At 52.5% G+C, this 24,956-nt stretch overlaps 1 protein-coding gene across 5 annotated transcripts in view; it reads left to right on the forward strand.

The window, feature by feature from the left end:
• Positions 1-24,956, forward strand: part of MYH14 (myosin heavy chain 14) — a 99,053-nt gene that overhangs the window by 42,569 nt on the left and 31,528 nt on the right. For all 5 annotated transcript variants that reach the window (XM_047712535.1, XM_047712536.1, XM_047712539.1 and 2 more), the window contains 16 exons: positions 261-356; positions 2,483-2,601; positions 3,845-3,997; positions 4,189-4,362; positions 4,688-4,861; positions 6,221-6,335; positions 9,571-9,758; positions 13,156-13,277; positions 14,900-14,969; positions 15,103-15,263; positions 16,336-16,444; positions 18,347-18,478; positions 19,112-19,318; positions 21,862-21,999; positions 23,759-23,882; positions 24,467-24,638. In XM_047712535.1, coding sequence (XP_047568491.1) covers positions 261-356; positions 2,483-2,601; positions 3,845-3,997; positions 4,189-4,362; positions 4,688-4,861; positions 6,221-6,335; positions 9,571-9,758; positions 13,156-13,277; positions 14,900-14,969; positions 15,103-15,263; positions 16,336-16,444; positions 18,347-18,478; positions 19,112-19,318; positions 21,862-21,999; positions 23,759-23,882; positions 24,467-24,638 — 2,254 coding nt within the window. The remainder of the gene's footprint in view (positions 1-260; positions 357-2,482; positions 2,602-3,844; positions 3,998-4,188; positions 4,363-4,687; positions 4,862-6,220; positions 6,336-9,570; positions 9,759-13,155; positions 13,278-14,899; positions 14,970-15,102; positions 15,264-16,335; positions 16,445-18,346; positions 18,479-19,111; positions 19,319-21,861; positions 22,000-23,758; positions 23,883-24,466; positions 24,639-24,956) is intronic.

Consider the following 24,956-nt stretch of genomic DNA (forward strand, 5'->3'; position numbering starts at 1 on the left):
ACACGTGTGCACACAAGCAGGTGGGGGAGGGGCAGAGAGAGAAAGAGAGGGAGGTTCTCAAGTGAACTCTGTGCTGAGGGTGGGGCTCGATCCCATGGACCCCGAGATCATGACCTGTGCTGAAATCAAGAGTCCAACTTCTAACCACCCAGGTGCCCCTGATGTAGGGTTTTTAAGTTAGATTTCTAAGGGGCTAGTTACGACCACACATCAGGGTCTGGAGCCCCCACGAGATTGTTCTCTCTCTCTCTGCCCCATAGCCATGCTGCGGATTGTCTCAGCCGTTCTCCAGTTTGGCAACATCGTCCTGAAGAGAGAACGGAACAACGACCAAGCCTCCATGCCTGACAACACAGGTATCCTACCCGTCCCGCAGCCCACCCACCCGACCCAGTGTTTCCCCTTCCTCCCACCAGACAGAGCGTCCCCCCCACTCCCCGCTCCCCAGCCGGGCACGCCTCCAGGCTGTGCTGATCCTTTACCAAAATGTCATCTCTTACTCTTGTCCTGATTCTGAATGGTGTCCTCCCTGCCGAAGGTTTGAACAACACCAGTGTACCAAAGATCCCCCGTCATCCTGGCCCCTCTGGGAATACCGCCATTGGCATTGGGCTTATAACTTCCTGGCCTCTGTGCTTGCCATATATATACTTTTTTTGCTTTTCAAAAGCAGAACTACAGTTGATACTCCTTTTTTATCCAATGGAAATAGCTCGGCTTCTTTATGGTCATAAAATAATACAAGCTGGATGGGGCAGCAGGGGGGAATCTAGCAAAACAGAAAAGTATAAAAGCAGGGAAATGACAACATTTTGGGGTATTTCTCTCTGGGCTTTGTTCTCTGTCCATATCTGTGTAGAAATAATTGTCAGAGAAATGGAATCATGGTTCGCCCCTTTTCCCCTCAAGACAGCAAGAGCTTTGCGTCCATAAAATCCTAGGGGCTCATTTTCCAAAGCTGTACCACCACAGAAGATATGAGAAAGGGGCCCCTCCCCCATGATCAGTGGCACCCTCTGTGGCACTCGGGGGCTCTGTTCACACGCCCAGCAAGTGAGCCGTACATACTCGCTCATTCATTCGTCCGATCTGCAAAGTTGGGGTCAGAGCTTGTAGACCATTTTGAAATTTGCTTTTTTCCCTTAATGCACTGAGGGTAACGTTTCTGGGTTATTAACTAGAATGCTACTGGGGTTTCTTCCTGTGGGGTCTATGGGTAGAGCCATATGTCAACATAATTAATCTCCTGGGAACTGCTGGGTGTTTCATTCTCTGCATTTGCAAACATTCATTGGAGAAGGCGTCCACTGACCAGAGGACACAGCAGAGGCTTTAGAAGCCTACAGAACATTCCTGCGACTCGCAGTGGAGCACCCTTGTACACATTCCCTGCTGTTCTTCAGGCCCCTGTTAGAGTTCTTAAATACCTTCTGTATCATGCAAAGTCACCATAGAAGAATTAGAAACTGCAATTGCAGCAAAAGAGCAAAAAAAAAAAAAATGCAAATTCTCATCAGCTCGCCTCTTAGAAATAATCACTGTTTATTTAATTTGGTGTTTTTCCTTCTAGATGTGTTCTTTTCCTTTCTCTTTTCTGCTGGAGCTGAGCATTTGTAGTAACTGTTTTCCCGTTATGGAAGTGACAGAAGCTGGAAAACATTTCTCTAATACCATTTTTTATGCATTTTTTCCCCTACAAAAATAGGGAAGAACATGTTGCTTTTAAATATTTATTTATTGGCCACTTCCATGGGTTTTTACTCCAATAGCTTTCCCCCAAAAATTATATTAGCAAATCTCCAAGCATATAGAGAAGTGGAAAGAATTTTTATAGCAAACCCCCAGATATCCACCACCTACATTCTGCCATTAACATTTTACTACACTTGGTTTATTGGATATCTTTCCACACATCGGTCATACATCCTGTGGTCTGGTGCATTTCAAAGTTGCAGATTTCTCTGCCTTTCAGCGTGTACATGAGTAGTTCACATGTGCATGCATCAGCTCACATGTGCATATCACTTACCAGTATCCAGTATTTGCTTATAGTTGTTCCTTGGTGTGGAACATACAAATCGTGAAATGCACACATCTTAAGTGTACCGTGTAACGAGTGCTGATAATTTTCAGTGACCGCAGAACACGTGTTCAAATGGAGCATCCCTGACTCCCTAACCAGTCCCTGGTTGCTGGGCATTCGGCCTGTGTCCTGTTCTCCTCCATCATCACCCAGGCTGCGATGAACATCCTCTTGGTCCAGTCTTTGCTTGCCTCCGGGATTATTGATCCCATCTCGGGGTCCCAGAGAGAGAATTGTTGGCCCAGAGGACGTACACACTTTTAGGATTGTACTGCTTCTAGTGGGAGACGCTGGGCCCCTTCTCTGGCCCACCAGCAGTGGGGACGACCCCCTCTGCTGCACTCAGTGGCCACTGCCACGTCCCGGGGCCGATCAGACCTTTGTACCTGTCACCCTCAGCTGCACAGAAGCTCTGCCGCCTCCTGGGACTGGGGGTGACGGACTTCTCCCGCGCCCTGCTCACCCCCCGCATCAAAGTTGGCAGAGACTATGTGCAGAAGGCACAGACCAAGGAGCAGGTGGGTAGGCCTGGGGGGGCAGGTGGGTTGCAGGGAGAGCCAGCACCAGGGTCGTGGGCCTTCAAGCAGTGTATGCTGGTTTTTCTCACTCAACAAACTTTGGCTGATTGCCCCATGACCAGCTCTGGTTCTGGTGCTAGGATTAAATTAGTGATGGAAACAAAGACCATGCCTTCGTGGAGCTCAAGCCAAAGTAGGGAACAGATCCTAAAAGGAGATACATAAGCAGTGAGGCCTTCTACGAAGAAGCGGGTATCTGTGGTCAGGAAAGTCCTCTCTGACAAGGTGATATTTGGGTTTGGGCCTAGATGGTTCAAGGCAGAAGGAACGGCCCTGGGGCTGGAACAGGCTTGGCGAATTGAGAACATCAAGGAGATCAGTAAGGCTAGAGACTGGGGCAGAGAGGTCGGAAGGGGACAGATCATGCAGGGTCTTAGGAGCCACAGAAAGGAGGTGAGTTTTACTCAGAGTGCAGTAGGAGGCCGGTGAGAGTTTAAGCCAGGGAGCAACCTGCTTCAGTTTGTCTTTTATAAAGATCCCCTTGTCTACTGCATGGAGAATTGGATCCCAGGGATACAGGTGGGAACAGGGAGACAAAAGGAGGCTGCCATCATAGTCCAGAAAAGCGACGATAATGGTGGGACTGGGGAGAAGTGAACCCATGCTAGAGGTTTTCAGAATCCAGCTTTCAGGCAGAGGCCTCTGCCTGGACCCAGACTGGCCCCTTGAACAAAGTATTAGGGTGAAGAAGACACAGTGGGGGACATGGGGGCCAGAGACTGGGGGTCACGTGAGAGACCGGTTTCTGCTTTCAGCAGAAGGTATTCTCAGAGGTACTATTGTTGGGATCCATTTTACAGATGAAGAAACTGAGGCACAAAGAGGTTTAGTCACATGCCTGAGGCCACAGAGCTTCTAAGGGGCAGAGCCAGGCTTCAAAACCATGTTGTCAGGCTCCAGAGTCCAACCTCTTAACTGTTATGCTGTTGAAATTGGTTCAAGGTTTGGGGGCAGGGAGGATGAATGAACTAATGTGCCCCGTGCGCTTCACACACTGCCTGGCACATAGTAGGGCTCTGAACTGGTTGGCGTCATCATTAATGTCATAATTCTCTATGAGCTGTGAGGGGACCCTAGTCCACACTAGTGTCTCCTTACTGGGGGTCAGGCTGGGGCTGCGGGGGCAGGGCCACGCCCTCACCACCATGTGTCACCTGCACCCTCCCCCACCCCGCGGCTACAGGCTGACTTTGCACTGGAGGCCCTGGCCAAGGCCACCTACGAGCGCCTCTTCCGCTGGCTGGTCCTGCGCCTCAACCGTGCCTTGGACCGCAGTCCCCGCCAGGGCGCTTCCTTCCTGGGCATCCTGGACATCGCCGGCTTTGAGATCTTCCAGGTCTGCACTTGGTGCCAGGCTGGGGCTGGGAGGGCTCCGTCAGCCTGGCTCTCTGTCCCCTCCCTCTGGGTGTCTGCCCCCTCCCTCTGGGTGTCTGCCCCCTCCCTCTGGGTGTCTGTCCACCCAGTCCCCCCGTCTCCCCCCCACCCCGGTCTCTGTCCCGTCTCTCACCTGTCCCCTCACCCCCGCAGCTGAACTCCTTCGAGCAGCTGTGCATCAACTACACCAACGAGAAGCTACAGCAGCTCTTCAACCACACCATGTTCGTGCTGGAACAGGAGGAGTACCAGCGCGAGGGCATCCCCTGGACCTTCCTCGACTTCGGCCTCGACCTGCAGCCCTGCATCGACCTCATCGAGCGGCCGGTGAGCCTGAGGGTCCTCCCGCCTCCCCAGCCACGAGATCCCAGCCCTTGGCCCGCCCCCAGCCCCGCTGGGGCTTCCGGGCTCAAAACTGGTGCGTGACGGCGTCTGCTTTGTAGACGTGTGGCCGCTAGACACTTGGGCCCCGGATATGCCTGCCACGGGACCGGCTTGGGCCAAAGCGCTCGTCAGCAGCCGGAACTGTAACTGTCGTTCTCGTGTTCGGTCGTATGTCCGTGTGCCTCTTCCGAGAGCTACAAGTTCGTGGTAACCTAAGTGTCCGCTATGTGGGGATCTGACGCCCTCTTCCCTTCTTGTTGGTGCTTAGGCTAACCCCCCCGGACTCCTGGCCCTGCTGGATGAGGAGTGCTGGTTCCCGAAGGCCACTGACAAGTCCTTTGTAGAGAAGGTGGCCCAGGAGCAAGGAGGCCACCCCAAGTTCCAGCGGCCAAGGAACCTGCGGGACCAGGCTGACTTCAGCATCTTGCACTATGCGGGCAAGGTAGGGGCTGGGCCGGCCCTGGGGCCTGGGGGCAGGGGTGGGCACCACTCGACTGCAGATGCAGGGAGAATGCAGGGCCCCCCACCATGTCCCCTGGAACAAGACATTGGCCGAGGCTGGGGAAGCCCAAGGACAACCAGGCACACTGTCTGATGAAGTCAGCAAAGCTTGCTCAGGAAGTGATGTTTCCAGGAGGCTTGGAGAGGTGGATAGTTCTCTGCAAGGAGAATTACGTGCGTTTTATTCCCTCATTCGGCAAAGACATGCCTTTTCTGTGCTGAGCAAAGCTGGGGCCCCGCACTGGGCATGGTTCCTGCCCTCACAAGGTTCCTGATCTGGGAGAGGGACAAAGACCATGAGAATAAAACGCTGCTAGGTGCTTCAGTGGGGGCAGCGTCAAAGTTGGGAGGGGGAATGCCAGGAGAGGTCTCAGAGGAGAGTAAGGCTCGATCTGGAATTTAAATCAAGGGTCCGCAAACATCTTCCGTACATAGTTTCAGTTTTGTGGGCCAGACAGTCTCTGCCACAGCTACTCGCTTCTGCCACTGTAGCGCGAAAGACACCCCAGGGAATACATAAATGAATATATAAATGAGGGCCATATTCCAATAAAACTTTATCTATAAAAAGGTGTCAAGGCCGGATTTGGCCTGTGGGCCATCGTTTGCCAATCCATGGCTCAAATGATGAGTAACAGCCAGCAAAGGATGGGTCAAGGATGGGAAGGGCTGTCCAGGGATAAGGAACAGCGTATAGAGGCTGGGAGGCAGGAGACCTCTGTGCTCCGTGTCTATCCCTCACTCCCTCTTCCCACACATCGTCTAAGACCTCCCGTGGGCCCAGCCCTGCCCTATGGGTCAGACCTGAGCCCTGGCCTCAGGGAGCCACTGTCTGGTGGGGGGCACATGTGTGGGGGACTGTGCCTGTCAAGACTGACTCTGGAAGCCTCAGAGCAAAGCCTTGAATACTGGGAAGGAGCCAGCTTTGTGAAAATCCACGGTGAGGGAATCACAGGCGTTGGGAATGGCAGGGGTAAACTTGAGGTGGAAATCAGCTTGCATGTTTGAGGAACAGTGAGGAGCCCAGTGTGGCTGGAATAGAATGGATAAGGAAGAAGTGATGGTAGACGAGGTTCTCCAGCTGGGTGGAGGGAGGACAGATAAGGAAATAGAGGGAAAGGGGCCCTACCTGCGGAGGGTGCAGTTCTGGGAATAGACACAAGGGGGCACCGACGCTCTCTGATCCGTGGCGAACCCTGCCAGAGCAGGGGGTCTCAGAGCTTCTGGGAGGTTCCATGGGAAGTTGGGAGAGCTGGTGAAGCTGTAGTCTCACCACCTTCCTCTGCCCGGCTTCATCCAGGTCGACTACAAGGCCAACGAGTGGCTGATGAAAAACATGGACCCTCTGAATGACAACGTCGCTGCCCTGCTCCACCTGAGCACGGACAAGCTAACAGCAGAGATCTGGAAAGATGGTGAGGGCCAGCTTCTCCAGGCCCTGTCCCTGGTGCTCTGTGCATCCTTTTTCCCAGCCCACAGTGCATCCCTTTCCCCAGCCCACGGCCCACCTTTGCTCTAGAGGCTAAGTTCTAAACGGGAGTTGTCTGCTCGGATGCAGAACTGAGGCAGGCAGGCCAGACGGCCTCCTGGTAATATTTCCAATCAGTGACTGAGTGGTTGGTGGTTGCTATCAAGCCAGCGTCATACTCAGTGACAAAACACACTTCTCCTTAATCAGAAACAAGATGAGGGTGCCCATAGTCAGCACTGCTGGGAAACACGGTTTTAGCAATACTAGCCTCTGCAATCAGACTGGAAAAAGAAATAACTATATGGCCATTATAAAGGAAGAGAGAAAGTTATTCGTTGGAGATGGCATATGATCCCTAAAAAAGAAAAAAATCGAGAGATTTGAATGAAAAAGAATTAATCACAAGAGAACTCAGCAGCGTGGTGTTTTTATAGATTATTCGGCTTTGGGGCTTTGCTTTTTTGGCTCTCACAAAGTTCCCGTCAGGGCCCCCAAGGAAGAAGAAAGGAATGACAGATCACGATGTCATTTGGGAGAGCTTTCCTGCTGCAACAAGGCTCATGTGGGTTTAGCCATCAGTCTTTCTGGAATGGCCTTTCTGGGAGGCACGGGCAGAAAAGCCAAATGTCTTTGGCATGAACCCTGTAGTTTTCCAAGCCTTGTCCGCCACTCCCCATCCTTAGAGGAAAGGTGATTTTAACAACCAGCGGAACCAGCATCTTGGTTTCTTCCGATTCAAGGCTTCCAGAATCTGTCAGTTTGCCTTAGCCTTTTTCTTGACATGAAAAGTGTAGTTGTGAGGCAATGAGACAAGAGAACAAAATAAGCAAACGTGTGCTTCCCAGACGAACTCGTGGAACAAAGGGCGTGAGGTGCCTCGATGCCGGTGAGCTGGTTTTAGACCGAGAGATCTGATGATGGTGTCTTGCATGGTTTATACATGACGGACCGACAAGCAGGGTTTGATGTCCAGTAACAGGCAGATTCCGCAACAAGAATCTTCTCCTCAGCCTGAAAATCCCTCCATACCGACACACTCACACTTCTTCAAAGTCTGTGTCCCCTTCAAGGACACAGCACGCTCCCCCGCCACTGTGATCCCTGACATCTCACATCTCATAGGTGCCCAGCCCCCCAGGGGTTCCAAGAGTGAAGTGGAAGCTGGGAAGCCTCTTGAGTCCTGGACTCAAACTTGGCACAGTGTTATTTCCTCCATGACTCTCCTGAACAAAGCAAATCACAACAGCCCAGACTCAAGGAGCTGCAAGTCACAGGGAGGGACAGGGACAGTGGCTATTTGTGCATCAATCTCTACGACAGCTGCCCTGAGCTCAGAGTTGGGTGCCCAGCATCCTGGTAGCCCAGGGGGGAAGGCGGATGAGACAGGTTCTCCTCAGAGAGGCAACCTCAACAAACTGGGGAGGAGTATCGAGCTTCCTGGCAGCCAGGGCAAAAAGGGATATGTAATGAAACAGACAGATTTAACCTCTAGAGAGATTTTTTTCCCCCTTGGCATTAAATTCTCATAAAGGACATTTATCCTTTCAGTCACCTTTGTTGCCCTCAGTGCCCTCCCCACGAAGGCGAATGGGACAATCCCCCTGGCTTTAGAAGTTCACTGCCAGCACTGAAGTTTTCCCTCCTGCTTTGCCTTGTGCTGTTGACTAATAATGCTCTCTTTTTTTTCTGCCACCTTCCCTCTCTCTCCTCCCTTCTCTTGCTGTTCCCTTTACATCTTCCGCCCCGTCTCTCTGCCCCTCCCCTCATCTGTCCTCACCCCCCGCCCAAGAACATGGGGGTTTCCAGCAATTCTCTTTTCTTGGCTCCTTCCCACCGTCGCCCCCAGGATCTTCAGGGAGGCGCGGCTCTGCCATTTCTCCGTCAGGGGGTGGGTGTTGCTGTGCGTCCACGGGTGAGATTTGCCGGCCGAGGAGGGTGGGCCTGTTGGACCGGGTACCTGACTTTGAATGTCTGTCCCCTCTCCTCCACGTGGAGGACTCTTGCCTTTCTCCCCCTTCCTTGGCGCTTCCCTCAGCAGTTTCCAGACTTTCCGTAGCAGCACATGCCTTCTAACTAAACTGCATGTAAGGGGACAAGCAATTATGATAATACCAGCTGGTGTTTACTGAGCACTTACTATGTGCAAAGCCCATTTATGATTACTAAGCCCTAGAATCCACTGAATAACCCAGAGAGGCAGGTGGTGGTACTACTAACCCCATGATACAGAGGACACTGAAGTCCCGAGAGGTTATGTCACCTGCCTGAGGTCACACAGCCATTAAGGGACAGAGCTGGGATTTGAGCCCAGGACCTCGGGTCCCAGAGCCTCTGTTTTTCTCCATGCTGTAAGAACTTCATTATCCTTTTGATGGTAGCTGGGAGTTTGGCAGTGAGAGGGAGCATTGAACCTGGGGAGGAAGAGGCCGTAGGTGAGCCCTGCTGCACACCAGGCCCTGCCTGGAAGTCAGGTTTACCTGATTGACCCTCCTTATTGAGGGCTGCAGGATGTCAGGGTCCCACCTGCAGAAACCTGGCAGGATTTAGAACAGAATTCGAGGGGGAAGGAGGAGGTATTACTCACTAGCTGAAGTGACACCATCAAAAATCAGGCTGTACTGGGAACAGGTTCGGTGAAGGCGGTCTGTCTTCTTTGACACACGGCACGTAAAACCCAGGCTTTATTACATTTTTTAGTGGGACATCGTTTTAAGTTCCTAAAACATGCCACCAAGCTGTGTTCAGGATCTCCGGCGCCCTCTCTCTGCCTGTGAAACGGGAACGGTTCTTCCAGGCAGAGAGGAAGTGCTCAGTAAGCCTGTGCTGTCGTCATCGGTACCTGTGGATAAGGAGCGTGGAGGTGGAGATCTCGTCCTTGAGAAGACGAGACGTCAGAGGCCAGGGTCCCTGAGGACTCACCCTGGCTGGATTCAAATCCTAGAGCTTCATTTTCTAAGCTGTGTGACCTCAGGCACCGTCTTCCACCTCTCTGAGCCTCCTGTCTGAGTTTACACAGCAGTCCAGGGGAGCTGACAACACCTACCTTAGCAGTGTTTCGTATGTAAAGCACCAGGTCCTAGCAATGACAAGACCCTTGAACTTTAACCAAGTTTAACCAGGCCACCTACAACTGACACCTGACCCCCTTCTTCCTCTGCCTCTGTTTCCTGTTCCCATAGTGGAGGGCATCGTGGGGCTGGAGCAGGTGAGCAGCCTTGGGGATGGCCCACCAGGGGGCCGCCCCCGCCGGGGCATGTTCCGAACGGTGGGACAGCTCTACAAGGAGTCCCTGAGCCGCCTCATGGCCACACTCAGCAACACCAACCCCAGCTTCGTCCGCTGTATCGTCCCCAACCATGAGAAGAGGGTGAGTGATCGGCCTGGGAAGTGGGGGCAACTCCAGCAGCGGGTAAAGGCCTGGCCACTGACCTTGGCTGGAGCCTGGCTCACCTCGGACTGGGTGTGTGACCTTGACCAAGTCGCTTTCCCTCCCAGGCTCAGTGCTCTGTTAGGAAAACTCACTCATTCAATTCATGGGACTTAAATTTTACTGAGCACCTACTAAGGGCCAGGTGTTGGGGATACTTTTGAGAGAAAAGCACGGCCAACTCCTATTCTCACAGTCTGAGGGGGAGCACAGACATTCGACTGAGCAGCCATAATGAATGTCCGATTGAATTTGTAGGGGTGGTAGGTATCCCCTATAGTTTAATCTGGTCCGTGAAGTCAGGGAAGCCTCCCTGGAGGAGGTGGTGGTTGAGCCATGAAGGATAAGTGGTATGCTGAGGAGAGAACAGCTTGTGCAAAGGTCTGGTGGGAGATTGGGGCATGAAAGGTACAGGGTATGGAACGAAGGCTGTTGGGGCTGGGGGTGTCATGTCAGGGTGGGCTGGCTTCCCAGGCCACCAAAAGGTTTTCTTGTTAGGACAGAGAATGGGCCCTATAGAGAAGGGTCAACATGGGTGGAAAATGAAATACAGCAATAAGTGCCCAAGGCTTCCCCTGTCCTCAGAAAACAGGAACTGTAGTTCCTGGGTGTGTGTGTGTGTGTGTGTGTGTGTGTGTGTGTGTGTGTCTGGTGTCTGCAGATACTATATCTTATGAAATCTAGGATACATTTATTTCTCACACTTTAGCATCTCTGAAGTTAGGGGGGGTGGCCTGCAATCAGTGTCCTGTCAGAGGATGATTGACAGGAGTTGGTCTTTCTTGACAGTATATAAAGTAACAGCATGTTTTGCAACTGATGGAGGCTTGTATTTGATGAAATACCGTGCATAGATTCACCCATTTCTCCAAGGAGCCCTGGTTCTTTTCCATGAATGCTGCTTGGAGTCTAAGATCTGGGTGTTAGGTGTGCTTAGCGGTATTAGAACTTCTCAGCAAACAGCTTCGTATATACACACAAGTGCATAAACATTCACAAACATACTTTTTTTCTTAAGTCATCTCTACACCCAACGTGGGGCTCAAACTCACGACCCCAAGATCAAGAGTCATGTGCTTCTACGACTGAGCCAGCCAGGCGCCCCCGTATACACATATTTATATCTATATTGATTTCTATAAATATCTCTACATATGGAAAACTCTGAGTTCACACCAATGTACCAAGTTCTGTCTCAATATCCCAGAGTTTATTGTAACTTTTTCCTCATGCAAATTTGTAACTCTTTGTGTGTATGTGTGATAGTGAGAAACTTGGATCCTACAAAATACTACACATTTATGTGTTTTCTCAGTCCCTTTTCATGTAATCCATCTCTTGGCCCTCCTGGCACCTCCCACACTCAAGTCTGCCCAATATTTTGTAAGAGAGTGGGATGGAAGAGGGAAGAAGACATCAATGTGAGACCATCCTATTTATCATTTCTGACTACAGCTCTCTCCAGCTATTTCCTTGGGGCTGTTTTGATTGCAAGACAGTCAACTAAGGTGGCTTAAGCAAAAACAAGAATGTATGAACTCATGTGATTGAAATTCCATAGTGGGGTTCAGTTATAGCTGGATCCAGGTACACAAATGGGGTGTCAGGGATCTTTTTCCTTTGCTTGGCTCTGTGTTGACTTCATTCTGAAGGAATCTCATTTTTGCTCTCTTTCTTTCTCTTATTCCCCTCAGGATGGCAAGGGAGCGCCCAGTAGCTCCCAACTTTGGTTCTCCCTGTTCAGCAACCCTGGAGGAAAAAGTGTGGCTCTTGCCCAGTGTCCTCATTGGTCTAGGATGGGTCTTGTGCCCACCCCAGAACCACACACTGTGATTGGCCAGGCCTGGGTCACATGACCATGTGTGGCTCCAGTATCCCACTGAAAGCTGTAGGGGAGAGTTAGTTCTCTCCCGAAGTAGTGAAGCCTTATTGCTAAGGAAGGGGGACACCTATAGTAATAAAAGGAAAATCCCTTTTGCCACAACATTAACAATCTGAGGGAAGAGGGTTTTATCTGCTTTTTCATTGTTGAGTCCCCAGTGCCTCAATCAGTGCTTGGCAGATATTCAATAAATGTTTGACAGTTGCATAAATATAAGATATATATGCTTCAGTGGCCCCACAAAAAGATCCAGAATGGCGGTTCTTGTGTTTTAATCCCCCTCCCAAGAGATTCACATTCTATTCTGGGCTGTGGCCCGGATGTTGGATTTTTGGTTTTTTGGTGTTTTGGTTTTTTTTAAAGCTTCCCAGAGGGTGCCAGTGTACAGCCAGGGTTGAGAACAACTGATCTAGAAGGTTCTATAAGAAACTGGGGATTGTGTTGGGACGCCTGGGTGGCTCAGTGGGTTAAGCCTCTGCCTTCGGCTCAGGTCATGATCTCAGGTCCTGGGATCAAGCCCCGCATCGGGCTCTCTGCTCAGCAGGGAGCCTGCTTCTCCCTCTCTCTGCCTGCTTCTCTGTCTACTTGTGATCTTTCTCTGTGTGTCAAATAAATAAATAAAATCTTAAAAAAAGAAAGAAAGAAACTGGGGATTGTGGAGTGCCTGGGATGCTCAGTCATTTAAGAGTCCGACTCCTGATTTCAGCTCAGGTCTTGATTTCAGGATGATTGTTCAAGCCTGGCGCATTGGGCTCCATGCTGGGTGTGAAGCCTACAGAAAGAAAGGAAGGAAGGAAGGGAGGGAGGAAGGAGGGAGGAAAGGGAGGGAAGGAAGGGGGAGAGGAGGAAAGAAAGAATGAAAAAGGAAGGAAGGAAGGAAGGAAGGAAGGAAGGAAGGAAGGAAGGAAGGGAAAGAGAGATAAGAGAGAAAAGAGAAACTGAGGATTTTGTTGCCCACTCTGGGGGCCTGGACAAGACAAGAACTCTCTAAAAATGTCGTTTAAATTTTTGTACTGTTTAGACTTTTTTAGAAGCAATTTAAAATGAAAAAAGGAAACAGAAGTTAGCTACTCCAAAATCATGATGCATGGGTGTTATTACACATCACCTTTCCAGGGAGGCCATTCACCAACTATCCCCCGTGCAAATTCAGCACTCCCCGCCCTCCCTGCGGCTCTTTCTGCCTTAGCACACACTGTTGCTCTCGTCCTACGTTGACTTAGTGACTGATTTCTTGTCCTCATTGTCAGCCTCTGCGGCTGGACAGTGAACACTCCCAGGGCAGGCATCTCTACCTGGCCGGCAGTAGGTGCTCAGGAAATTATAGGTTGACCTGTGCGAAATCGCCCATGATTTCTGACGTGCGGGAAGGGCCGGTGCTGGTTTCCCCAGTCCGGTGCGAGGCGCCCCCGTGTGGCCGCCTCCGACCCCGCGTGTCTGCCCCGCTCTCCGCAGGCCGGCAAGCTGGAGCCTCGGCTTGTGCTGGACCAGCTGCGCTGCAACGGCGTCCTGGAGGGCATCCGCATCTGTCGCCAGGGCTTCCCCAACCGCATCCTCTTCCAGGAGTTCCGGCAGCGGTGAGTGCGGTGGGGCGCCGCGGGGAGGGGCTCGGGTTGGGAAGCCAACCAACCCCTCCCCCCCGCCCCTATATCTGCATCCAAATCCCCCCACTGCCACTTCTGAGTCTGGGGAGTCCAGGCAAGTTGCTTTGGTTCCTGTCTTAGCGTTCTCCTCTGTGGAATGGGAGAGCAGGACCCTGCTCAGGGCGCTCCCTAGGGAAAGACTGCTTTTTGTGGTAGTCCCTGGGTGACGATTTGCATTTCTTTACAAATGCAATAGGAAGGGATAGGACAAAAAATACCAGAGTTTAAGAATCAAGTCATAGGGGGGAAAAAAGAAAGAAAGAAAGAAGAAGAAGCAAGTCATAGGGGCCCCTGGGTGGTTCAGTCTGTGAAGCTTACAACTCTTAGTTTCGGCTCAGGTGATCTCTAAGTCGTGATATCAGGCAAGCATTGGACGTCATGCAGAGTGTGGAGCTGGCTTGACTTTCTCTCTCTTCTTCTCCCTCTGACCCTCTCCCTACCCCTCAACCCCTACTTACGCACACATGTGCTTTCTCTAAAAAAAGAAAAGAAAAGAAAAGAAATTATTAAAAAATCCAGTTACTGGGGCACCTGGATAGCTCAGTTGCTGGGGTGTGTGCCTTTGGCTCAGGTCGTGATCCCCGAGTCCCAGGGTCAACCCCAGCCTTGGGCTCCCTGCTCAGCGGGGAGTCTGCTTCTCCCTCTCACTCTGCTCCTCCCCCTGCTTGTGCACGCATGTGCTCGCGCTTTCTCTCTCAAAAATAAATCAATAATCCAGTTCCTCCATTGGCCGGGCCACATCTCAAGGGCTCAGCAGTTAAATTTGGCCAGCGGCTTCTCTGTTGGACAGTGCAGCTCTGAGATGGCTGCTCAGAGTGTGGTCCCCGGGACCAGCAGCATGAGTGTCGCTGGGCAGCCTGTCAGATATGCCCAAGTTCAGACACAACCCCAGACTTACGGAATTAGGATCTGCATTTTAATAACCCACCCCTGGTGACTGAGCAACCCTGATATACACATGTGCGTGCGCACACACACACGTTTCTCAACCACCGGTCGTAAAATAAGTCGTATTAACATAGGACATGTGTTATGTCTCTGATGTGTGTGTATATATTGTATTTATAATATGTATGATGTTTTTCGGAACGTCGAGATCCAAGGAAGGGCACAGCAGGGACGTGTTTAGGAACCGTATCCCGTTTTATTTTCCCTTGCGCTTCGAGCTCGGGAAGCAGCTGACGCCCAGTGCTTAGCTCAGGGTCTGACCAATAATAAGTCTTCAGAGGCAGCAGCTGTCACTGGCGGGCATTCTCACCTTTCCACTCTGAGACCCGCCGTGTTCCGCATCTCAGTGGTGCTCGTGGGGTGAACATTCATGATCAGCTCGCGGTGAGTGTCCAAGTTTGGCAGCTCCTGGAGCCAGTGCCGCCATTGGCGGTATTAACACTCTTAGCCCAGTGTGTGGTGCTCTGTAAAAGCTCGAATGTTCTCTCTTCATACTGTTTGTATCATCATCATCATCATCGTTACCGCTGTTTGTCGCTCAGAGCGCAGTGTGAGCCGTGGCGGGAGCTCAGTGACAGCGTGATGTAACTCCTCCCCTCCCACCACAGATACGAGATCCTGACGCCCAATGCCATCCCCAAGGGCTTTATGGATGGGAAACAGGCCTGTGAGAAGATGGTGAGTGTGGGGCAGAGCCTAGGCTGTGGGTGTGTACGCGTGCATGTACAGGGGCCCTGGCGGTGGAAGAGGGGAGCTGGGACCTCCCTCTCCTCACCCCTCCTCTTCACCACCCCTCTCCAACCCCTCACAGATCCAGGCTCTAGAACTGGACTCCAACCTCTACCGTGTGGGACAGAGCAAGATCTTCTTCCGGGCAGGGGTCCTGGCCCAGCTGGAAGAGGAGCGGGACCTAAAGGTCACAGACATCATCGTGTCCTTCCAGGCAGCCGCCCGGGGATACCTAGCTCGCAAGTAGGGCACTGTGCCTGGGTCCTGTTGGCCAAGGCTGGGGGCGGGGGCAAGGAAGGGTTGACCAGATGGCTCCAGGGGTCAGGGCCTCCAAAATGGTAGAAGGACCGGGAAACAAAGGGATGGAGTCACCAGATGCTCAGACTTCTTGCTTCTACAGTCCCCGAGGGCCTCTGTGGGCCAGGTCCTGTGCTGAGCAGTGCTGGGGACACAGGGAAGAGCTAGGCTTAGCCATAGGCTGACCAACCATCTTGCATCACCTGGGACTGGAGGTTCCCGAGGGTGCTTGATTTTCAGGGCTAAAACAAAGAAAGCCTGTGGCAAACAGGGCGTGGTGGTCACCCTACTGGCCAGTGCCTTGAGGGACTCCACTTTGGAGGGGGAGATGTACATGGGCACGTGTCACATTCTGGAGCTTTGATGGTCTCCCATGTGAAGTGTGGTGACCCTACAGCAGACCAGGATGCCTTCAAGTCACACCCAATGACCAGAGAGATGAAGGAGGATGGGACAGGTGCTGTGGGCAGGAGCGACAGCTGATTCAAAAGCCTAGGGACACAGGAGCCTGACACATTTCAGGAATGTCAGAAGTTTGTAGGACGGTCTCCTTCTCCCTTGAAACAGCCCAGAGGGAGGATCAGAGAATAAAGGACTCCCCTAAACACCAGGCCGAGCGGCAGGGACCTCGTCCAGGGGTGCTGGGGAGCCATGGGAGAGCTGTGAGCAGGGGAGGGGAGGGTAAGCTCTGGGTATAGAAGACCCCCTCAGAAGGCAGGTTAGGGGTGGACTAGGGGGAAGAGACTGGGAGGTTGGGGTGAGGGTCCAGGTGGGGGAAGAGGAGGCCTGAACTAGAGTTGTGGGAATAGAGAGCAGGGGACACAGCTGAGAGAGTCAAGGGTTGAAGGACTGACAGCCTGTATGCAACAGGACCTGCCAATAGTAGAAGGCGTTTGCACACAGGAGGCACTTAACAATGGTTGACTAAGTGAAGGGAGCTATGCTCTCTTGTAAAGGGGACAGGCCTGGGGGAGCAGAGCCTTCACTCTCCCCCTTGCCCGCCCGTCTCCCCACTCAGAGCCTTCCAGAAGCGGCAGCAGCAGCAGAGCGCCCTGCGTGTGATGCAGAGAAACTGTGCCGCTTACCTCAAGCTGAGACACTGGCAGTGGTGGCGGCTCTTCATCAAGGTGAGGGTGCCTAGGGAAGTAACCTGAATAGCAAGGAGACAGCACCTTGGGTCCAGGGCTGCTCAGGCATGTGGCTTTCTTTGGGCCTCAGCTTTCTGCATCTGTAAAATGGGACCAATCAGCTCAACCTTTATTAGCCAGGATTCTTTGGTGGAGACCGAAAAAATCTGACTCAAACCAACCTAAGTAAAAGATTCTGGACAGCTTCAGGAATAGCTGGATCCAGGGCTGAGTCGGGGGTCCCAGAGAACCCCTCAGATTCAGTGACTCACTTGGGAGGACTCACAGAACTTAGAGAAGCTGTTATCCTCAAGGTTATGGTTTATTACAGTGAAAGGCAAGAGAGATTAAAGTCAGCAAAGGGAAAAGGGGCACCGAACAGAGCTCGGGAGGGACGAGGCACAGGCTTCCAGTTGTCCTCTCAACATGGAGTCATGTGGACAGTGCATAATTCTTCCAGAAACAACGTGTGACAATGCATATGGGCTGTTGCCAACCAGGGAAGCTCCCTGAGTCTCAGTGTCCAAGCTTGTCATTAGGGGTCAGTCTCACAGGCATGGCTGACCCCCCCCCCCATGCGGCTGATCTCACTCAGTCTCCAGCCTCTCCAGAGGTCAAGTTGATACCATGGGAGCCAAGAATCCCAGGTAACAAAGTCCGTCTTATCAGTCAGAATGTTCCAAGAGCTTGCAGATTATCTTCCAGGAGCCAGGCAAGGGCCAGGCCTTTCTGTGACAGAGGCAGGGTTTGGACAGCCCAGGCCCTCTGAGTCAACCCTTTATGCCACAAGGGCCCAAACAGTGATGTCAGTGATCGGTGTCTCCCATCTGGCTTTTCCTCCAAGGTGATGCCCTGTAGGCTTTTCCACACGGGTGCCACCAGTCCACTGAGACTTGTCCCCGGCCGGCTAGGCCAGCATGGACTTCTGTCCCAAAGCTCCAGCTAGATTCTCAGGTTTGACTCACCCTTGGTCAGCTGGGGTCATGTGACCACCCAGGACTTGTCACAACACATCCCATGAGCCAGGCTGATAATCACACGCCCACCTGGAGCAGAGGGGCAGAGCCAGGTCATCAGATCCCTGTGAGCACGGGGTGGGGGGCAGTGTGTCCCCCCAGTGAGAAACTGGAGAGGAGGAAGGAAGATCGAAATTTGGAGGCAAAAAACCCAGCTGTTCAGTGTAATTCTGAGTGCGGTGTGAGAGCACTCAGCCTCTGAGCCCTCAGCCAGTGTCACCTCAGTACCTGCCTGTCACCTTTGGGGGATCATGATAAAAATGGTGAATAAAAACGAAGTCCTGGCGGCCCTGTGGGAGAAAGCCGGCCTGCCCCAGGCCTTGGGAGTGGGGGTTGACCACATCTCAGAGAAATATAAAATTATAGCCGTGATAAATGCCACCAGCTAGGGCAGAAGAGACAACGATTAGAGAAAGAACCAAGGAGAGTTGGGAGGAACCGAACAGGAAGCGAGCCGTGGGACAGCAATGATCAGAGCGGATCCCGCTCAGCAAAAGGGGAGCTTGTCCTTTCGGTGCCGCCAACCCGAGTCACACCACGGACAGTGCATCCCTCCATCCCTCCCCCCCGGGGCCGGGACTCGACTTTGAGGGACATTGTGTTACAGAACGGGCAGCGCCCCCGGTTAGTTTAGCGAAGAAGGAGCACATTTCATGCCTGTGCTGCGGGCCTTTGCCTTGAACTGTTCGAAGCTCTTCGTAGCGTCAGCTCATTCACCCATCGAGAAAACCCCGTGGCGCAGGGGCTGTTCCCTTCCCGGATCCGTGGATGAGGACGCTGCCCTGCGGCTCCGGAGCTGCCGCCCGGGAGTTCCAGTGCTTACTCTGCTCCCGGGCCACGGGGAGCCCGCCGTTCCCACCTTTACCTCCCCCCTCCCCCGCCTCAGGTGAAGCCGCTGCTGCAGGTGACCCGGCAGGACGAGGTGCTGCAGGCGCGGGCGCAGGAGCTGCAGAAAGTACAGGAGCTGCAGCAGCAGAGTGCCCGCCAAGTGTGCGAGCTCCAGGGCCGCCTGACACAGGTAAGGGGCGGGGCCGGGGGCGGGGCCAGGGTGTGGGGGCGGGGCTCCCGACTGAGCCGCTAGGCGCGGGGTTCTTGCGGATCCTAGATGCTCAGGGGGCCGGCCTTGTGGCGGGGCAAGCAGAGGGGAAGACAGGCGGTGAGCTTTCCATTGACCATGTTTTTCTGGTGTCTTCTAAGTAATGTTGAAGCAAAACCCTTTTTTGAGCACTTTCCTGTTTGCTTTTACTGAGTTATTTCCTTTGGTTAGATTTCTAGGCCTAGGAGTGTTAAATGAAATGTGAGATGGTAGAAAGGCCTCTCCGGGGCTATTTGGAGGGTGGCCTGGAGAGGGAGAGACTGGAGGCGGGGAGGCCGGGGAGGAGGTTGGAGAGAGTTCACTGGGAAAGGATAAGGCTCAAGCCCTGGGGAGAAGGGAGGTGGGGGAGAAGGAGGCACCTAGGGGTCTGACTTGATGATTGTGTGGGGGAGGGGGTTGAGGTCATCCTGAGATGGGGACCTAGATGGAAAGCCTTCCAGGTCCCAAAGGTCAAAGCAAATCAGGAGGCAGGAGGCAGGAGGGACTCGGATTGCTTCACCGAGACTGCTCTGGGAGCACTGCCTGCTGAGTGCTGACCTCCCACCCTGTCCCCAGCTGGAAGAGGAGCGGGCCCGCCTGGCAGAGCAGCTCCGAGCAGAGGCAGAGCTGTGTGCCGAGGCCGAGGAGACACGGGGGCGGCTGGCAGCTCGCAAGCAGGAGCTGGAGCTGGTGGTGACAGAGCTGGAGGCCCGCGTGGGCGAGGAGGAGGAGTGCAGCCGCCAGCTGCAGAGTGACAAGAAGAGGCTGCAACAGCATATACAGGTCTGGCCCCTGTGTTCCCACAGACCACCTCACCCCATGCCCTTCTGTCCACCCTGACAACCTTTGCTTCTCCAAACCATGTCTCATTGGGCCATGAATTTGCAGAAAACTCAACTCAAAGTGATTAAGCCCAAAGAATACTCCTTTGGTTCAAATAATGGAAGACTTGAGAATGCATAAGCTTCAGGCATGGCTGGATCCAGGTGCCGAGATGATATCCTTTGTACTCTTTCTCTTTCCATCGGGTCCATTTGCCTCTAGGCTGCAGCATTCCCAGGCAGGCCACCCTCCCTTGGTTCCCCTTCAAAATCCACTATGTGCTTTACCTCTCCATCCAGATGCTAAAGTTTCACTGGCAGTATTCATCTGCATTTACGTTTTATGATCTCTTCCCTTGAAAAAAGTAGATGGAGGTACCCAAGTTATGCCAAACATACTTGAAAAATTTTCAGTGATTTAAGTGAGTGTCTGGTTTTAAATTTAAAATAAATAAAATAAGTTGGAAAATTCATTTCCTCAGTCATACTGATCACATTTCAGGAGCTCAGTAAGGGTTTTAATCACCTCTTCTTTATCTGCACGTGGGGGAGGGATTCTGCCCTGTAGTTATGGAGATGGCCTAACACCATACCACAGAGAGCCACACACGGGTTGCACTCAGGAATGAAATGAACAGGTCACAGCTGTGGGAGGCCGGCTTTGTAGTAACAAAAGGACCGGGTGACTTCTGGTTCCTACAGGGAGATGTGATGGGTTAGTTTGAATAACTCCAGGGCTGGCAGGTAGCTAAAGTCCACTCTGTCGGCAGAAGCTGGCCCTGTGCCTGGTCCCTGTGATATATACTGTTATGTGGCAGGTAGACCTCATCTGTGGGAGCAGAGCGGGAGGAGGAGGACATGTGGGTAAGCCATTACAGATCCTCCCGACAGCAGGGAGCAAGGCAGCACCCAATACTGCATCCTTTTTTTTTTTAAAGGTTTTAAAATATTTTTAAATTTTAAACATTTTAAAATATTTTATGATATTTAAGTATTTAAAATTTTTAATATTTTTATATTTTAATTTTTTAAATATTTAAAATTTAAAATATTTTAATTTTTTTTCATTTTAATTTTAAATATTTTCTTCAAAGAGTCGTTTTTATTTTATTTTATTTTTCAAAGATTTTATTTATTTATTTGACAGACAGAGATGATAAGTAGGCAGAGAGGGAGGCAGAGAGAGAGGGGAAAGCAGGCTCCCTGCTGAGCAGAGAGGCCGACGTGGGGCTCCATCCAGGGACCCTGAGACCATGACCTGAGCCAAAGGCAGAGGTTTAACCCACTGAGCCACCCAGGCACCCCTAATTTTAAATATTTAAAAATTTTAAAATATATTTACTTGGGGGTGGTGAGCACAGAGAGAGAGAGGGAGAAACGGACTCTCCGCTGAGCATAGAGCCCAATGTGGGGCTCAATCCCAGGACCCTGAGATCATGACCTGAGCTGAAGGCAGATGCTCAACCAACTGAACCACCCAGGTCCTCCCCCGTTTTTTTAAATTAATGTATTGGGGCACCTGGGTGGCTCAGTTGGTTGGGCATCTGACTCTTGATTTCAGCTCATGTCTTGATCTCAGGGTCATGAGTTCGGGCCCTGTGTCAGGCTCCATGATGTGGAGCATACTTTAAAGAAAAAAGAAAAAAATTGGAGGTATTATTGACATATAACATTAGTTCAGGTATACAACGTAATGATTCAATATTTGTATATATTGGCAAGGGATGTCCACAGTAAGTCAATATCCATTCCTTTACATAGTAACAAAAAAAACTTTTCTAGTGGTGTGAACTTTTAAGATCTAGTCTCTCTGCAACTCTCAAATATAGAATATAGTGCTAAAACCACAGTTGTACTATCTATTACATCCCCTGGATTTATTTATTTTATAACTAGAAGTGTGTACTTTTTGACCCCCTTCCCCCCACTTCAGTGACCCTCTCTTCCCACCACAGCCACTTGTCTCTTCAATGTATCTGTGAGCTCAGTGTTTTGTGTGTTTTTGGTTTTGTTTTTTAGATTCCACACATGAGTGAGATCATAGGCTATTTGTCTTTCTCTGACTTCTCTCACCTAGCACAATGCCCTTGACGTCCATCCGCACTGTCACCCAATATCGAATCTTAATTTTCAGTCCCGCGTCACATGTTGCCACGGGGGGCAGTGCCCATCTCTATGATGTGCTTATTTATTTTTATTGTTTATCATCTTCCTGCACACAAAGGAATGTCATTCCCATAAGGACAAAAATGTGTATCTATTTTCAGTGCCTAGAACAGGGCCTGGCACACATGGGGCCCTCAGGGAAGGCTCAGGGGAGAATGAAATGAATGAATGAAACAGGGAGACCAGTGAAGATTTGCTCCTTCACAGTCTTGCCCAGAATGTGGACCTGTCTGAGCCACAAGCCCTCGGGGTTTGGGACCGTCCCCTCCACCGCATCCTTCCCATTGCACCCGAGTCTCCAGCCCCTGGATCCTCATCCCTGCCCCCACCCCTCTCCAGGAGCTAGAGAGCCACCTCGAGGCCGAGGAGGGGGCGAGACAGAAGCTACAGCTAGAGAAGGTGACCACGGAGGCGAAGCTGAAGAAATTTGAGGAAGACCTGCTCCTCCTAGAAGATCAGAATGCAAAACTGAGCAAGGTCGGTGGCCTTTGGGCCCCTAGGGGCAGGGGCAGTGGCACATGGGGGGCACGTGGGTCTCTGCCTATCCCCCAGCTGGTGCCACCTCTAGGGGGTCTCCAGCTCTAGGTCTCAGCTGTGTCTCCCTTCCACCCTTGTTCGTCACACCTTCACTTCCCCTTTGTCATACCTTCCTCCGCCGGTATTTTTTAGCAACTACTGTGTGTCATTACCCGTGGCTGGTAGATCATAAGACACGCCCCCCCCCCCCCCCACTCCAAGGCCACAGGGCTGGAGACAGCCACCATCTCATTACAGCCCGTCCTTCTGTGGGTCAGCTGGGGCCCGGCCGGGGCTCTCAGAGGCGGTTATCGTGACATGGAGGCTGGGTGCAGATGTCTGCGGTCTCGGTGCCCCTACATGTGGCTTCCATCCCCACAGGAGAACTTGAGTTTCTTACATGGCAGCTCAGGGCTCTAAGAAGTTCAAGCGGAAGCATCCAGGCCCCTTAAAGTATTAAGCCTGGAACTGACATGGCATCGCTTGCGCCCAATTCTATAGATCAGGGGTTAGCAAACATCTTCTGTAAAAGGCCAGATAGCAAATATTTCACACGTTCCCACACGTGTTTCTGTCACGAGCGCTCAGTTCTGCCAACGTTGCGTGAAAGCAGCCACAGACAGTATATAACTGAATACGTGTGACTGTGTCCCAATAAAACTTTATTTATAAAAATAGGTGGTGGGCCAGCTTGGGCCCACACACTGTGGTTTGCAGACCACTGAGCTTAAAGCAGTCAGAGGCTCAGCCCCGACTCAGTGGGTGGGAAATCAGGCTCCATCCCCGGGTGGGGACATGGCAGAGAATCCGCTGTCCTCTTTGACCTGCCATAGCCAGGACTGGGCTAGGCACAGGGGGAGATGGCATTGAACTGACTAGAAAACCATCTGTGTCCTGACAGGGGGATGGGGGAAAGGGATGCTAGATGAGACACCACAGAAGATAAATATAACCACACATTGTGACTTAATTATGAACTGTGAGAAAAGAACGGAAGACTATGGAGGGGGACGGGTCCTTCACCTGTCCTCGGGGTAGTCAGAGCAGGCTTCTCGGAGACAATGATATCTGAGTTGAGAGGTCAACGATGCACAGGGGTTTCCTCACAGAATGTTCCTTTTGGTACAATGGCTATTCCATTCTACACTCTTCTACTTCTTTCTTTTTAAGGGTAGTGTCAACGCATTACACTGGTGTCCAGAACCACTCACAGTTTGAAAAGTACTGATCCATGCCAGGGCTTCTCAAAGGCTAATGTGCCCGGGAATCATATGGGGAGTTTGTTCTCATTCAGCGGGTCTGGGGGGGAGCCTGAGATGCAGCATTTCTTTTACAATCTCCCATTTGGTGCTGCTGCTGGTCCACAAACCTACACTTGGAAGGACATGGAGCCAGAGCTCCTGGGAACTCAGCGGGTGGGCAAGGATGTTCCACGCAGTAGGCAGTGTTGTTTGTAATGGCACACGGTTTGGAATGAACCTCAGCACCCGTGAGTGGGATGGTGTGTTAGGGAATGCTGGGCTTCTTCTAAGAAGGGGAGTCTACCCTGTAGTCCGGGGTGGGACGGGTCTGCAGACCCAAGAGAATGGGGAAGGAAGGCTGGGGGTCGGGAGCGGAGGCTCAGGGCAGGGTGGATGGAGTGGAGAGGAGCTGAAATGCAGAGGAGAACACACCAGAGATGTGTGTTGGGGTCACCGCCCCCACTGCCCACCACCCTCAGGAGCGGAAGCTGCTGGAGGAGCGTATGGCTGAGTTCTCGTCGCAGGCGGCTGAGGAGGAGGAGAAGGTCAAGAGCCTTAATAAGCTTCGACTCAAATACGAGGCCACGATTGCGGACATGGAGGGTGAGCGTCCCCGCTAGTGGGAAGCCGCGCTGCGCATGCTTGGTGGGGGAGGGGCGTTGAGGGAACCTCGTGAGCTGGGGAGGCTCGGCGGTCGGATCTGTTCAATGGGGCCAGGAAAGAAGGCTCCAGACAGATTGGCTGTCTTCCCAGCTCTTAGGTTGTTTCTGCCACTCTAAATCCAATTCTCCTGCTCTCCTCCGTGTCTTGGGGTCACTCTCTCTGTCTCTGACTGTCCAACTGACTCTTTCAGACACATTGTCACCTGGGTCCCTTGCTATTGACTCAGAAGCAGAAGCAGAAGGGAGAGAGCGCCAGGGGAAGGTTGTGGAGACAGAGGAGAGGACAGGGCAGTGACAGTTACTGAGCAGGAGCAGGGTGTCACTGGGGGCTGAGGAGGGGAGGATGGCACCTGGGGGTCGGGCCCTGGGTCACAGAAGCGGAAAGAAGGGGCACAGGGAGATGCTGAGCCACAGCTTCACCCCTCCCCCACCCCAGCTAGTGCCAGGGGCGGGGCCGCGGGTGTCCGGGAGCTGCTGGGTGTGGGGTCCGGAGCCCTTCTGCATGGCCCCCACGCCCGCCCCCAGACCGCCTACGGAAGGAGGAGAAGGGCCGCCAGGAGCTGGAGAAGCTGAAGCGGCGGCTGGACGGGGAGAGCTCGGAGCTGCAGGAGCAGATGGCCGAGCAGCAGCAGCGCGGGGAGGAGCTGCGCGCCCAGCTGGGCCGCAAGGAGGAGGAGCTGCAGGCGGCCCTGGCCAGGTGCGCGGTGGGGGTGGGGGACAGCGGGGACCCTGCGCGGTGCGCGGTGCACCGTCCATAGGGCACAGCCCGCCAGCAGGAGGGGCACCGCGGGGAGACTCCGCCAGCGCGCACCCGCCCCAGCCCCGCTGAGCCTCAGTGTCCCCTTCTGTAACCTGGACCTGGCAAGAGTTCCAAGTCCGCCAGGTTAAAGGAAGAGTGAAAGGGGGCTTCGTATGTCTAGTAACTTGCCCAGTTCAGGGGTCGGAATAGGAGATCAGCTATGATTTCATGAGCGCTCCAGTCATGAAAGGAGTCTTATCATTATGATTACAGCCA

The sequence above is a fragment of the Lutra lutra genome, chromosome 17 (genome assembly GCF_902655055.1).
Source record: "Lutra lutra chromosome 17, mLutLut1.2, whole genome shotgun sequence".
In the NCBI taxonomy this organism is placed as follows: domain Eukaryota; kingdom Metazoa; phylum Chordata; class Mammalia; order Carnivora; family Mustelidae; genus Lutra; species Lutra lutra.